The sequence below is a fragment of the Delphinus delphis genome, chromosome 6 (assembly GCF_949987515.2).
Source record: "Delphinus delphis chromosome 6, mDelDel1.2, whole genome shotgun sequence".
In the NCBI taxonomy this organism is placed as follows: domain Eukaryota; kingdom Metazoa; phylum Chordata; class Mammalia; order Artiodactyla; family Delphinidae; genus Delphinus; species Delphinus delphis.
Window position 1 is genome coordinate 54991330 of NC_082688.1, and position 14818 is coordinate 55006147.

General features: G+C 39.3%; 1 protein-coding gene across 1 annotated transcript in view; it reads right to left on the reverse strand.

Annotated features, from left to right (window-relative positions):
• The window catches only part of SPATA6L (spermatogenesis associated 6 like), a 62744-nt gene that overhangs the window by 25175 nt on the left and 22751 nt on the right, over window positions 1–14818 (reverse strand). The window contains exon 6 of the mRNA XM_060013443.1: window positions 4705–4829. Within this exon, the coding sequence (XP_059869426.1) occupies window positions 4705–4829 (125 nt within the window). The remainder of the gene's footprint in view (window positions 1–4704; window positions 4830–14818) is intronic.

Genomic DNA, 14818 nt, shown 5'->3' on the forward strand with positions numbered 1-14818 from the left:
GGAGGGTCCCCTACCAGTAAGGAATCCACAGCCTGTAACACCATCTTGTTCACCTATTTGACCTCCACTCCTGGCAGTGACTTCCAGACAATACGGAGGAAGGTATTTTTCATAGAAGTACTGATTTTAGCATAACAGTTTAGAGCTGAAATTTACAGGCTCTATCTTGTGCAATCCCCTCAGCAACGGGATGGTGGTGATGATGGTTAGGTCAATAAATGTATTTAACAGTAGGATTTTCCTAGAATCACTGCACTAAAGAAAAATGGAAATTATTAACTAAAAATTAATAATTAAAAAAATATTGTTTCCACTTAATTTACAAATTCAGCCTTTACCTAACAAAAAAACAGATTATATTCCCCTCCTCAGAATTCTTGACCTCAGCAGGAAAAAGAGGCAAAAAAGGCTGTTAGCATAACAAGTGAAATGAAATAAAATATGGAAGTACAAAGAAAAAGTCACATTTTATTGGAGGAAATAAATCTAATTCTTAATGAACTAAGAAGAGAAAATAAATGAAGTGAATGATTTGCCTGACACGCATATGTCATTTATTCTCATATCCTACAACATTAATGAAAAGAAATTGGACCCTGGGCTGAAATAAACATGAGAGAATTAGCATCATGCAGTGACCTAGTGCAAACTTCGAAGCCCGCCAGGCCAGCATGAGAATCCCTGCTCCATTGCTCACCAGGTCTGTGACTCTGAGTACCTTTGATAAATTCTCCATGCCAGCTTCCCCATGCCTAAGATGAGGAAAATAACAGTAGCCACCTTGCAGGGTTAAGGAGGATTGAACAAGATCATCCATGTAAGGAGCTCAGCACAGTGCCTGGCATCTAGCGAGCATGCAATGAATGTCAGCTATTAGTAAAGCTTCAGCAATTGGTTTTATTTTGCTTTATAGAACATAGAGAAATTGAGCTCCTCTATCTTTTTACAAATTGTTTAAAATATACTTTCATTAACTTCATTGTAAGAATTGATACTTTACCTCTAATGCATGAAGATGTTTCCCTGCAGTTTTAAAGCTCTTTCACTTATGATTACCTGCATTTATGAATAACTACAAACACAACTTCCGTAGGTTCTTCTCCCTACTTATGCCCATAAAGTTAAACAAAGATAACATTTGGGAAAATATGAGAAAGGGTGTTTCTTCTTGTCTTGATACTTAGCTGGATACCAGCCCAGTGTTTGTAGATAGATTTTATTTAATAGAAAACTTGGGCAAACCAAAGTTAATATAAAGAGTATCTCCCACCTAATTCTCACTAGTTTTTATCCCTTTTTGCTTCTGAAGAGCAAAATCCCAATAACTCAACATAATAAAGACGAGCATCTCACAAGTACCATGGGTATAAGTGATACACAAAGAACATCTCTGAGAAAAAAAAATGATGTCAGTTATATTCACCAAACCTTCAAAGATTATTGGAGGACTTAAAGTTATGCTCATTAGGAATTCAGATTAGGAGAACTTTTGATGAATGCTTGCTGTTTGAAGTATTAGAACTAGAAGTCCTGTCATCATAAACATCCTAGAAACAGGGGTCCTGCATGTTATGTATTCTACACAGTACTCTCAACAAAATGGAGACAATAACACTTTATTAAATTTTAATAATGGTGATTCATGGGGCAGTAACAGAAAAGTTGAGTATTAAGTATGCTTTTTATAATTCACAAGGATGTGGCCCTTAAAACAGAGGTCATCCAAGTGACATAAAAGTAAAGAAAATTGTCAGAGTTTCTGCAGTGTTAAAAATCATCCCAGATAACATCAAAATGAATATTTTGGGGCTTCCCTGGTGGCGCAATGGTTGAGAGTCCGCCTGCCGATGCATGGGACACGGGTTCATGCCCCGGTCCAGGAAGATCCCACATGCCGCGGAGCGGCTGGGCCCATGAGCTATGGCCGCTGAGCCTGCGCGTCCGGAGCCTGTGCTCCGCAATGGGAGAGGCCACAACAGTGAGAGGCCCGTGTACCGCAAAAAACAAAAAAACAAAAAAAAAAACCCAACAACAAAAAAAATGAATATTTTGAATTTGGGTTCAGATAATGCCCCCCAAACAGTTAGATAATCAACTAAATAACTGCTGTATCTTTTAAGATCCTTCAATAATATCAGTCTGTGAACCTCTGACAGTTTCCCCTCCATTAAGTAGAGACCATAATATCTGCCTTGGCTGACTTAAAAACTGTTATGAGGAAAATAAGATATCACATGAAAAAACCCAAGCACAAAATAAATGAGAGGTAGCATTATTAATATCACTACTCTATTTTACTATTATTATTACTAAAACAATAGCTATGATTAAATAAACTGATATTAAATCTTTCAGTTAGTCTGCATTAAGAGGAGATGAAAAAACAGACACAGAAAACAAATTTATGGTTACCAGAGGGGAAAGGGGGTGGGGGAGGGATAAATTAGGAGTTTGAGATTAGCAGATACAAACTGCTACATATAGAATAGATAAACAACAAGGTCCTACTATATATAGAACAGGGAACTATATTCAATATCCTGTAATAGGGACTTCCCTGGTGGCACAGTGGTTAAGACCACCTGCCAATGCAGGGGACACGGGTTCGAGCCCTGGTCCGGGAAGATCCCACATGCCACAGAGCAACTAAGCCCATGTGCCACAACTACTGAGCCTGTGTTCTAGAGCCCGCGAGCCACAACTACTGAGCCCACGTGCCACAACTACCGAAGCCTGTGTGCCTAGAGCCCATGCTCTGCAACAAGAGAAGCCACAGCAATGAGAAGCACACACACCGCCATGAACAGTGGCCCCGCTCACCACAAGTAGAGAAAGCCTATGCGTGGCAGCAAAGACCCAACCGAGCAGATAATAAATAAAATTAATTAATTCAAAAAAAATCCTGTAATAAACCATAATGGAAAAGAATCTGAAAAAATATATATATAAATAATAACACATTATTATATATAATATGTATAAATAATAACATATTATATATAATATATATAAAACTGAATAATTATATATATATTATATATATAACTGAATCACTTTGCTATACACCAGAAACTAACACAACATTGTAAATCAACTATATTTCAATAAAAAAATTTTAAATTAAAAAAAAGAGGTGAAAGAAGCAATGTTTTTATAACTATGTGATGGTGTGAATATGGCAGTGACTTAGAATGGTTAGATAAGACTCCCACATCTCATGCCTGACAGACCTCCATGGCTTACGTTATACAAGGATAAAAATCTGAACCAGTGGAAGACTTCGGTGCGTGGGTTCTGCAAATTCCTTTTTCTAAAGTTTAAGTTCCCTATTTAACAGAAGAAGACTATGTAATGCTTAACTCTTTCGGAAAACCTTGGTGATCTCTTCTGAGTGGCTGGAGAGATCAGGGAGCCAGTGCTGAGTTAGGCAGTGAATTAAGACATGGGCAGGGGCTTCCCTGGTGGCACAGTGGTTGAGAGTCCGCCTGCCGATGCAGGGGACACGGGTTTGTGCCCCGGTCCGGAAAGATCCCACATGCCGCAGAGCGGCTGGGCCCGTGAGCCATGGCCACTGAGCCTGCGCGTCCGGAGCCTGTGCTCCGCAATGGGAGAGGCCACAACAGTGAGAGGCCAAAAACAAAAAGACATGGGCAGCTGATGATTAATACCTGTGTGATCCAGTTAATAACTTGGAGCCATGAGAAGCACAAAACTAAACTGGTTTGGCTGCTCCCACCCTTGGTAGCAGTAGCAGTAGGAGCAAGGTAGGCTCGGCCATGACCAGAAGGGATGTATGCGTGTGTATGAATGTGCCTGCTCACTGGCCTGCAGTCACAAAGTGACGTCTTTAAGTGTGTGAGGTCCCACAGCCTGAGACCTGGCCACATTTGGGAGGGTGAAGGTGAGCTGTGCCATTTGCTTTTTTTTTCATGGTAAATTGAAATTTATTACTGGGAATGGTGGAATGGGTTAGTAAGTATAATTGAACTATACAGAGTGGTCGTTAAGCCTGGAGATAATAGACAATTGTAGTGAAAAGTCATATCAACAAGCCATTTATTATGTATATCTCTGTTCCCAGGCCTTTATGGCCATCTGTATATTTCCATATTTTGAATGCTCATTAATAGTGAGGGAGAACACTGACCACAGCTTTATCTCATTCTTGTTGATTTCTTGGGTGTAGTTGTGGCACAGGGGTGAACTCGCCAAAACATGGGTAATCCAAGGAAAGGATACGGGGTTGGAGATAACCACAGTCTCGGCAATCTTTTCCCCAGTAACCAGGGGTGGTTGAGCTTAATTCTGAACTTTAAAATAATTTTTTTGTACTTAAGACCTTTTATATAATGAAAAATGCCTTGATCTGTATTCTTATAAATGGTGCTAAAATATGGTACTCCTACAGGAACCAGGGCAATCCACAGTAATGTCAGTTACTTTGAGTATTTCGATGTGGGAAGAAAGCCAAAATGAATGTATTTAATGAAAAAAAAAAAGACTCCCACATCTCAAATCAATAGTGGGAATCAGTATCATTTATTATTTTGAGTGGGGCATCTAATCAGGGCTGCTGAAGAGAACATCAGGGGCACTAACCAAGATGAAGTGATCTGCCCACAAACTGGTTCTGTCAGGAATAAAATGTTCAGGTCCCGAGAATTCCTCTCCCAACACAAGCCCAGCTGGGCACAGATCACTTACCGGAAAACCTTCAACTGTCTTCATGAGCACCTCCCTACACAGCCCAGGGTACGAAGGTGTCAGCCTGGGTACAGGGAAGAGAAAGTCCCTCGTGTTTTCTTCATAATAGGCCAACTCTTCCCACGCTAGAAACAAAGGAAAAAAGGCATAAGCAGATTTATGTTCTGAAAATGATGTATCTACAACCCTGAGTTCAACAAAATAACAGCTTAGACAAGTGATGGCAGAGATGGCACTCAGATAAAAATAGACATTTTGATCACAGCACCTGTTATTCAAGAGGCAACGACTTCTACTACTTTTTGTCTCATGCATAATTTTTTAAAGCCTTCCCAAGTCACTGCAGAGAAAAAGACTACCTAAAGGGTTGCTCCACAAAACAGAACAAAAGGGAAAATCTTTCCTTCCATCTCTTTCCATCCAACATCGACAAATGTTTTCTAAGGAGACAAATGTTTTGTAAGGACATACCGTGGGCCAGGTCCTAGGGATAGAACAGGCAGACAATGCCCTGTTCACTCAAAGGTTACAGTGTAGACTAGGGTTCCATGTGTTCTGTGATGTAGGAATGTCAGCATCCCAATGGCTCAGAGAACAGCCAGAGCTGTGGTTCTCAGCAGTACTGGTAACAAACCCAGGGACATTTTGGAAATTTGTGGAGAAATTTCACAGGCAGGAACCAAAGTTCAAGGTATCCTGCAATGCTCAAGACACTCCTGCACGACTTTTTAACACCCTACCAGACATTCTTTCAGGCAAGAAAACTTTTTATAGTTATCTGAGCCTGGAATCTAACTGTTACATATAAACACAAAGCATTTTTTTGTACAACTTAAAAATACACTGAATTTTCAGGAATACAGGTACCAGGTAAATTAAGGAACAACTGTACTTTGCTTTGTTTGGATATTTACCAAGACCCTTTTGGCATTTTGAAAATCATATCACATCCAAATATTACATTTTGCTCAACATCTACATATTAGTATACATGTCATTTTATTTTAAATCATTTTCCTTTGTATTTCTCCTTTATATTATGGCTGGAATACTATATATTTTTTGCAGTGACCTATATAATTGGTTATATTAACTGTGAATATTATTTCAGTATGGTAAAAGAGATAGTATGAAATACTCATTACCAAAAGATCATCTTGGGTGTAATATGATTAAGAATCACTGAGCTAGGGCTTCCCTGGTGGCGCAGTGGTTGAGAGTCCACCTGCCGATGCAGGGGACACGGGTTCGTGCCCCGGTCCGGGAAGATCCCACATGCCACGGAGCGGCTGGGCCCGTGAGCCATGGCCGCTGAGCCTGCGCGTCCGGAGCCTGTGCTCCGCAGCAGGAGAGGCCACAACAGTGAGAGGCCCGTGTACCGTAAAAAAAAAAAAAAAAAAAAAAAAAGAATCACTGAGCTAAATGATGGAGAAGGTGCCTTCTACAAAACAGGTGCTATACAAGTGGTTTGGACCAAGAGTGGCCCCTGTACAGAGCACCACCAAAAAATTAACTGTAGTCAGTGAGGTAGCTTTGATACTGACCAGGGTTCCTGGCCTTCCCTAATCAATAGCAATTGACTAGAGGCCAGATAAGAAACTCAGGCAAGGCTTTATTGGGGTCCCTGCGACCTCAGGTGGGAGCAAAAACAAATGTTTCCCTTGCTTGCTCGGTCCCAGACGCCAGACGAGCTGGTTCCTTATAAGGGGGTGAGGGTAGGGGTGTGTCCAGGGATCAGGCCAGAGGGTGGCTTAGGTGTTTTGCCCACCCCTCCAGTGGGGTGTATTGAGTGCAGGCGGCATGCTCAGGACCCTGCATTTGCTCCCCGACACCCTGTTTTTGCTCCAGTCTCTTCAGAAGTGGCAGGTGGGTTTTTTGGTCTCTTTGTATCTTTTGTCCAGAATTTGCCCCAACTGCCCATGCACGCAGTTATTTTTAGTCCCATATAGTTTCTTTGTATTTCGTTGCTGGAGGATAGATGTGTCCAGGTGCAGGCATTGTAGCAAAGGGTCCCAGGTCCCAGCCTGTCTCAACTTTACTGTTTTGTGACTCCTATTTTATTTGTCTGAAGAATTCTGATGAGGGTATATTTTGGTGCATCAACTGTAGAAAATAACTGACCTTACATCAAATTAATATGATGGATTAATTTCTTCCTACTTATTCCATTTAATATGAATGTTTGGATTCTAACAAGGATCAAAGTGCAAAAAGAATGTGTTCTACATTTTTCATCATATTTCTTTCTCTTCTTCCCTTCTCAGACATGCTCCAGCCACAAAGGACTGATGATGTGTCTTTCCCTCGTCTGCTCTGCACTTCCTCAGCTTATGCTATTTCTTACAAAACATCCTTTCTTCCTCCCCATCCTGCTGAAATTCTATTCAAGTTTCACCTTAAGTGTCTTATAGTATCTCCAAAATAACAGGTCCAAAATAGAACTCTTGACTTTTTTCCACAAATCAGCTCTCCTCTACCTTCCCATCAGAGGAACCAGTACTAGTTACTCAAGCCAAAAATCTAGGATTTATCCTTGATTCCACTCTCACTCCTTACATCAATCCATTAGCAAGTTCTGTTGACTATATCTCCGAAATAAATCTAAATTTTGTTCCCTTCTCTCTATTATTACAGTTACCACCATGGTCCAAGCCCCCACCCTCCTCTCTCCTGGACTGCTGCCATGACCTCCTAGCTGGTCTCCCTGCTTCCATTCTTCCTGAACTCAAATCTATTCCCTACACACTGTGAGGTTACATCAGATTGTGACTTTCACGTGGTTAAACCTTCCAATAGGCTTGCCATCATATTAGAATAAAATCTAAGCATCTTATCCTAGCCTTTAAGACTCTGTATAGTCAGGCCTCTAATCACCTCTCCTACTTCCTTTATTATCACTCTCCTCCTTGGTCATTCCATAGCATCCCTCCTGCCCTTCTTGCTGTCCCTCAAACACACCGAGGTCATCTCTACCTTAAAGATTTGTCCATCTTTGGACCTCCCTGGTGGCACAGTGGTTAAGAATCTGCCTGTCAATGCAGGGGACGTAGGTTCAATCCCTGGTCTGGGAAGATCCCACATGCCACAGAGCAACTAAGCCTGTGTGCCACAACTACTGAGCCTGCGCTCTACAGCCTGCAAGCCACAACTACTGAGCCCACATGCTGCAACTACTGAAGCCCGCCTAGAGCCTGTGCTCCACAACAAGAGAAAACACCTCAATGAGAAACCCGCGCACCGTAACGAACAGTAGCCCTAGCTTGCCGCAACTAAAGAAAGCCCGCATGCAGCAACAAAGAACCAACACAGCAAAAAATTAAATAAATAAATGTATACATATATTTAAAAAAAGGTACTGGATTTAGGGCTCACTCTAAATCCAGGATAATCTCACCTTGAGATTCTTAACTTAATTAGCATCATACATTCAATGATCTGTGATACCAGCTCAGCAGTGCTCCCCACACTACGCTGGTCTGCACAAACATCGTGTGTTTTCGATCGTATGTTCCTATTGGGAACAAACACCTGGTATGATGCTCTACACAGTGGGCTTTTCCTTTTTCCTTTCATATGTTTTTGGCTAGTTCTTGTCACTGCATCCAAAATGATAGCTATTACTTACTATTCCTACATTTAGCAAGAATTAAGATAAAAATGAGAGGTCCGAGAATTGGAAGTGAGTTATCTGCTGTATCACTGTAATAAAAAAGATCTGGAATCACTGGAATAAAAAAGAAACTGAAATAGGCTTAGAGAAACAGAAGGTTGTGAAGCTTCTCAATTCTATCTCTCTGGTTTGGTCATTTTCTAAAGATCCAAACTACCACCCAGTGTGAAAATGTCAGCACACCAAGGGGATGTTACAGCAAAAGCCTAGGTTATAAATAATAAATAAACATGTGCACAGGCTGAGCAAGTCTCATAAGCCAAGTAAAATGCCTGAAAGAGCTTGGTGTTCTTAATAGGCTAACGGCACAGACAGGGACATCGTCAATGCCATTAGTGAAAAACTTCTCCCTGAAAAAGGAAACAAATGAGACTTTAAGAGAAATAATAATTTTAATAACGATACTGCTTCTAGAAATATCTAATATTTAGAGAGCATATCAGAATTGACAGCTTGCTTCCCCATATGTAGTCTCACTTGATTCCTTCTTTACAGATAAATGAGGCTCTGAGAGTTGAAGACACTTGTCATGATGCCAAATGGCAAAGCAGGAATTCAAAACCAGATCATCTGAGGCAGGAGTTCTTTCCTTGCTTGATGCCTAGTAAACATCACTATGAAGTATAAAATCAAGCTCTGGGGCTTCCCTGGTAGTGCAGTCATTAAGAATCCACCTGCCAATGCAGGGGACACAGGTTCGAGCCCTGGTCCGGGAAGATTCCATATGCTGCGGAGCAACTAAGCCCGTGAGCCACAATTACTGAGCCCGCGTGCCTAGAGCCCGTGCTCTGCAAGAAGAGAAGCTACCGCAATGAGAAGCCCGCGCACCACAACAAAGAGTAGCCCCCACTCACCGCAACTAAAGAACGCCTGCAAGCAGCAGCGAAGACCCAACGCAGCCAAAAATAAATTAAAAAAAAAAATCAAGCTCTGATTCACGGAATGGGTGCCCACTAAAACAGAGCATTTTACAGCTGGACTGAGCATTTTACAGCTGGACTGAATATACATGACTTATCCCAAAGTAGAAGTTTCTGTGTAAGAGGTCAATAAAAAAAAAAGCACGAAGCTCACTGTCAAACAGAATTATGCTGCCCTCCTGTGTCTATTTGCTTTTTCCCATCTTTGTAAACTGAAGACCCAGAGGAGTCTTTATTACTTCTAAGCCAAATCATTGGATCTCTTCATTCTTTAGAAGTAAAGTTGTATGCAAATCTGAAGTACCTGTATCACAAACTTAATGGTCATAATATGTCTTTTGATTATAGTAAGTGTGTTTGAAAGTGCTATGAAACAATATCAAATACAGTAATATCTACAACAAAATGAAAAGGTAACAATTCGGCCAAAGAAGAATTGTTCCCTGAGAACCTAAATGTGGCCCATGGGACCCCACAGCACAGTCCACTTGAGACTTTAAGCAAATCATTTTTACTTAATTAGCTAGTATCAAGAACCAGCAGATCAAGGCGGCTCACCATCACCACTCTGTACCTGGTGCCACTGGCATACCACCAGGAAATGGCATAGTGTAGGGCATTTTCTAAGTACACCTTCAATAAACATATGTTGGACAAATTAATGGATCAATCTGTAATGCATCTGAAGCTAAACAAAATTAACTATATCAAGCAATTCAAGTTTAATTCCACTAAAATTACAATCTGAAACTGAAGGATTGTAGACAAAAGGAAGACAAGTACAATAAAGCCCCCACTTTGTATCTGATTAACTTCTGAGTTATAACCTGTAAGCATGCACCCAGCTTCAATATTCTCCAGTCATCACAATTTTGAACCATTCTTGCAACCTTCTCACAGATGGATTTCCAGTCAAGTAAAAAAAAAAACTGGCAGTCAAAAATATACCAAATTTTAAAAAGTTGCAGGAAATATACATTCAACCTATATATATACATATATACATTAAATATACATATACTAAATATTAGACATATTTAATATTTATGTATATATATGTGAGTGTGTGTTTGTGTATATGTCTATATATTTTAGAATTGGTTGAATATACTAAATGCATTATACATAATAAATGCATTATAAAAGGCCTAAGAAAGATATACAACAAATTGTTAATTGTAATTATTGTCAGAGGTTGTTGATGAATGTGAATTTTTACTTTTTGTTTTGTATTATTTTGTTATTTACAAGTTTTACAATGAGAATATTTATTATAGATATTGGATAATCTTTTTAACTCACGAAAAATTAATTAAGATCAAAATGGTCCTGCTTCTATTTTGTTAGCATACTAAAATATAACTTGCCAGTTAACAGTGACATACATTTGAACGTAAAATTGGGTCAAATAAAAAACTTATGGAATGGGGCTTCCCTGGTGGCGCAGTGGTTAAGAGTCCGCCTGCCGATGCAGGGGACACGGGTTCGTGCCCCAGTCCGGGAGGATCCCACATGCAGTGTAGCGGCTGGGCCCGTGAGACATGGCCACTGAGCCTGCGTGTCCGGAGCCTTGCTCCGCAACGGGAGAGGCCACAACAGTGAGAGGCCCACGTACCGCAAAAAAAAAAAAAAAAAAAAACTTATGGAAGAAAACTCAATACCCTGATTTTAGCCTGTTACTTTTAGGCTAAAAAACATTCAGTGAGAGAGAATTTCTGAAAAGCAGGTAGGAGGCATCTCTGATCTTCCCTCTGTTCTGCCTACCTAAGAAAGCACTGACAACAAGTGTGTCCATCCCTAGACCCACCGAGAGTGGGGTTCTTATCTGTTTTCAGGACATGCCTCTGCCAACAAACCAAGCAGCAGAAGAAAGAACTACAGACTCCTGGGTCCACTCCACTCCATTGGGGTTCTTGACCTGCTGCAGAGCAGCCACAGTATGCAGGGCCATGATCCTCATAAAAGCCTCCACAGCCACCTCTGCTTTAGCTGAGGCATCTGCCAGACTCACCTTCCTTCTCTTATGCTTTCTTAAGAAAAAGAAAGTTTCACACAATAAAATATCAAAATAATGCAACAAAACAGGGGAAATACATATGTGTTAAGCATAATTGATTTAAAACTTTGGTGAAAATACCAGGAATTTATACCAAAATGCAATGTTAATATGCAGACATCACTCTACAAGTAATCAAAGGACACTGACAGTCATACTATACAGAAGGAAAGAAAGAAAACAAATTATAATATGGGAAAATGGAAAATTTCTGAAGTAAATTTAAAATGTTAAGGTTGTCACAAATCATATCTAAAAAGAAGGGACTGGAAAATATGGTGAAATATATTTTAAAGAATTATTACACACTTTATAAACACAAAAAATCCAAATGATAGCATCCAGCATTAGCTAGGATATGGGGAACAGGCACTCTATACAGTGCTGAATGCACTAGAAATAATGGAAACTTGCTGGGGATCAGTTTACTCTCAGGTTATAAGATATGGTTCAATCTAGCAATTCTATTCTTTACAAATATATCAAGAGAAAAAAATAATTGTTATAAATATATGAAAGACAAAGAAATCCTAATAAGCAACAATATCAATTTAAGATTGGTAATAACACTATGGAAAATACATACCTATTGAAAATGGCAAATAAGTTACCTACAGGTAACAATGTAGAGTGAAAAAGTAAAACCCCAAATATTATTTACAGACTTTTTACAGACCTATAAAAACACATAAGTAAATTCATGAAATTCTTCATGATACCAAAAATAATGCTTTTCGATATGTTTTTAAAAATTACAGTATAACAGTAACATATAATTGGGTAAGTTAGTAAGAGAAGAAAATGTATGTGACATTATTTATGTAAAAATTCCATATCCATGTGTTCTTCTAACCACAGAGAAATAGCAAGAAACATGTTCACCAAAATATAAATAAAGGTTTCCTCAGCATTTGGGGATGGTTTTTACAAGTTAAAACTGTGAAGCTGGGAAGGGAAAGGGCAAAGCTTATGTTAGCAAAGATGAGAAGAGTATTAGAAATGTTTCTGAGTTTTAGGTATCCTCTCTCTCTCTCTCTCTCTCTCTCTCTCTCTCTCTCTCTCTCTCTCTCTCTCACACACACACACACACACACACACACACACATGCACACACACATACACGCAGACTCTAAAATCACCAGATAATCAGCCACATTGAGAAACTCTGAGAAGTGGTGTCACCAGGTGGCAGTTCCTACTTGCTCTCACTAGCTCAGGTCTCTTGCATAACACAAAACAAAGTCATCACAGAACAGTTTCCTCCTAAAGTCCCATGATTCCAGCACAGAGGTCTAAAACTTTTCCTGCAAGGGCCAGAGAATAAATATTTTAGGCTTTTCAAGCCATATAGTCACAACTACTGAACTCTCATTCCAGCACAAAAGCAGCCATAAACAATACTTCTATGAATGAGCATGGATAAAACATCACAGATGATGAAATTTGAATTTCATATAATTTTCATGTATCAATAAATATTCTCCTTTAAAAAAATTTCTTTCCAACCATTTAAAAATGTAAAAGCCAAAGACAGTTTGGCAGTTCCTTAAAAAGTTAAACATGAAAAAAAAAAAAAAAGTTAAACATGGAGGGCTTCCCTGGTGGCACAGTGGTTGAGAGTCCATCTGCTGATGCAGGGGACACAGGTTCGTGCCCCGGTCCGGGAAGATCCCACATGCTGTGGAGCGGCTGGGCCCGTGAGCCATGGCCGCTGGGCCTGCGCGTCCGGAGCCTGTGCTCCGCAATGGGAGAGGCCACAACAGTGAGAGGCCCGCGTACCGCAAAAAAAAAAAAAAAGTTAAACATGGAGTTACTATGTGACCCAGCGATTCCACTCCTAGGTATATACCCAAATACATACCCAAGAGAACAGAAAACACATATTCACACAACTTGTACATGAATGTTCACAGAAGTGTTACTCATAATATCCAGAAGGGGAAACAACTCTAATGTCTATCAACTGATGAATGGATAAACAAAATTCGGCATATTCATATAAAAGAACATTATTTAGTCATAAAAAGGAAGGAAATACTGATATATGCTTCAACAAGGATGAACTTTGAAAACATTTTGCTAAGTGAAAGAAGCCAGACATAAAAGGGCACAAATTGTGATTCCATTTACATGAAATGTCCAGAATGAGCAAATCAATTAGAGATAGTAAGTAGATTAGTGGTGGCCAGGGGTTGGAAGGAGGAGGGAATGAGGAGTGACTGCTAATGAGTACAGGGTTTCTTTTGAAGGTAATAAAAATTCTAAAATCAGATAGGGTGATGGTCACACAATCTTGTGAACATACTAAAAACAATTGAATTGTACACTTGAAGATGGTGAATTTTATAGTATATGAAGTAAATCTTAATTCTTAAAAATGTAGAAGCCATTCTTAACTCACAGGCCATACAAAAACAGACTGCAGGTTGGATTTGGCCTGGGGGCTGTCGTTTGCCAACCCTGTTCTAGCATCAACAGAGAAGATGGCTTTGGGTTTCACACACACACAAACACACACTCGCACTTACTCTACAAATTACGACACAGCCAAAAGCAAACACTTGAAAGAAGCTGACCCAGGACTGAAAAAATTATTTGATGATTATTAGATAAAATTATGAAAAAATGGAAAGTCAAAGAACCTGTTTAAGCTATGCTTACTGCTTTTTCAAACCCATAAAGTTACTCTTCTGAAAGTGGGCAAAATTCAAGACTGGTGGGGGTAAAAAGCATGTGTTATATAAAGCACAGCTTTTAAATGCCAGTCCCCATTTTGTCATGCCAAAATCCTTTTAAAATTAAATTAAACTAATTTAGAAATTCATTTATTGGCACATTACCTGGAGGCACTAGCTGTATTAACTCAAACCTGGTTAGAAAGGCTAAAAAGGAAAAATGAGATATTAATACTTTAGAATACTGTCAGAGTTTTTCATTAATTACTAAGTTTAAAACTGACATAACACCCCATTTACATTACTACTACTGATAGTAAGTGGCATACCAACAATGATTCAGGTATTTCTAGACCCAGTAAATTGGGGGCATGGGGTGAGAATAACTGAGTTATAAACATAGCATTTAAAACAAACAAACAAAAAACACAGCATTTTGTCTCCTGAAAAGTATTGACAAAATATGATACTTTCTCTCTTAAAGATGTATTCACAAATCACGGAAATAACAATATACTACTGTTCATTTAAAAAATTCAAAATACAACTGTTATCCATCAACCTATAAAAGCTTATCTTGCTTAAAACAGTATGCTATATGACTATATAAATTAGACATAAAACATTTTTTTATATTTCCTGAGTTCAAAATATATTTAGAAATAGTGAGCCCAAAGAAGATATACAGATTGCCAACAAACACATGGAAGAATGCTCAACATCACTAATCATTAGAGAAATGCAAATCAAAACTACAATGAGGTATCACCTCACACCAGTCAGAATGGCCATC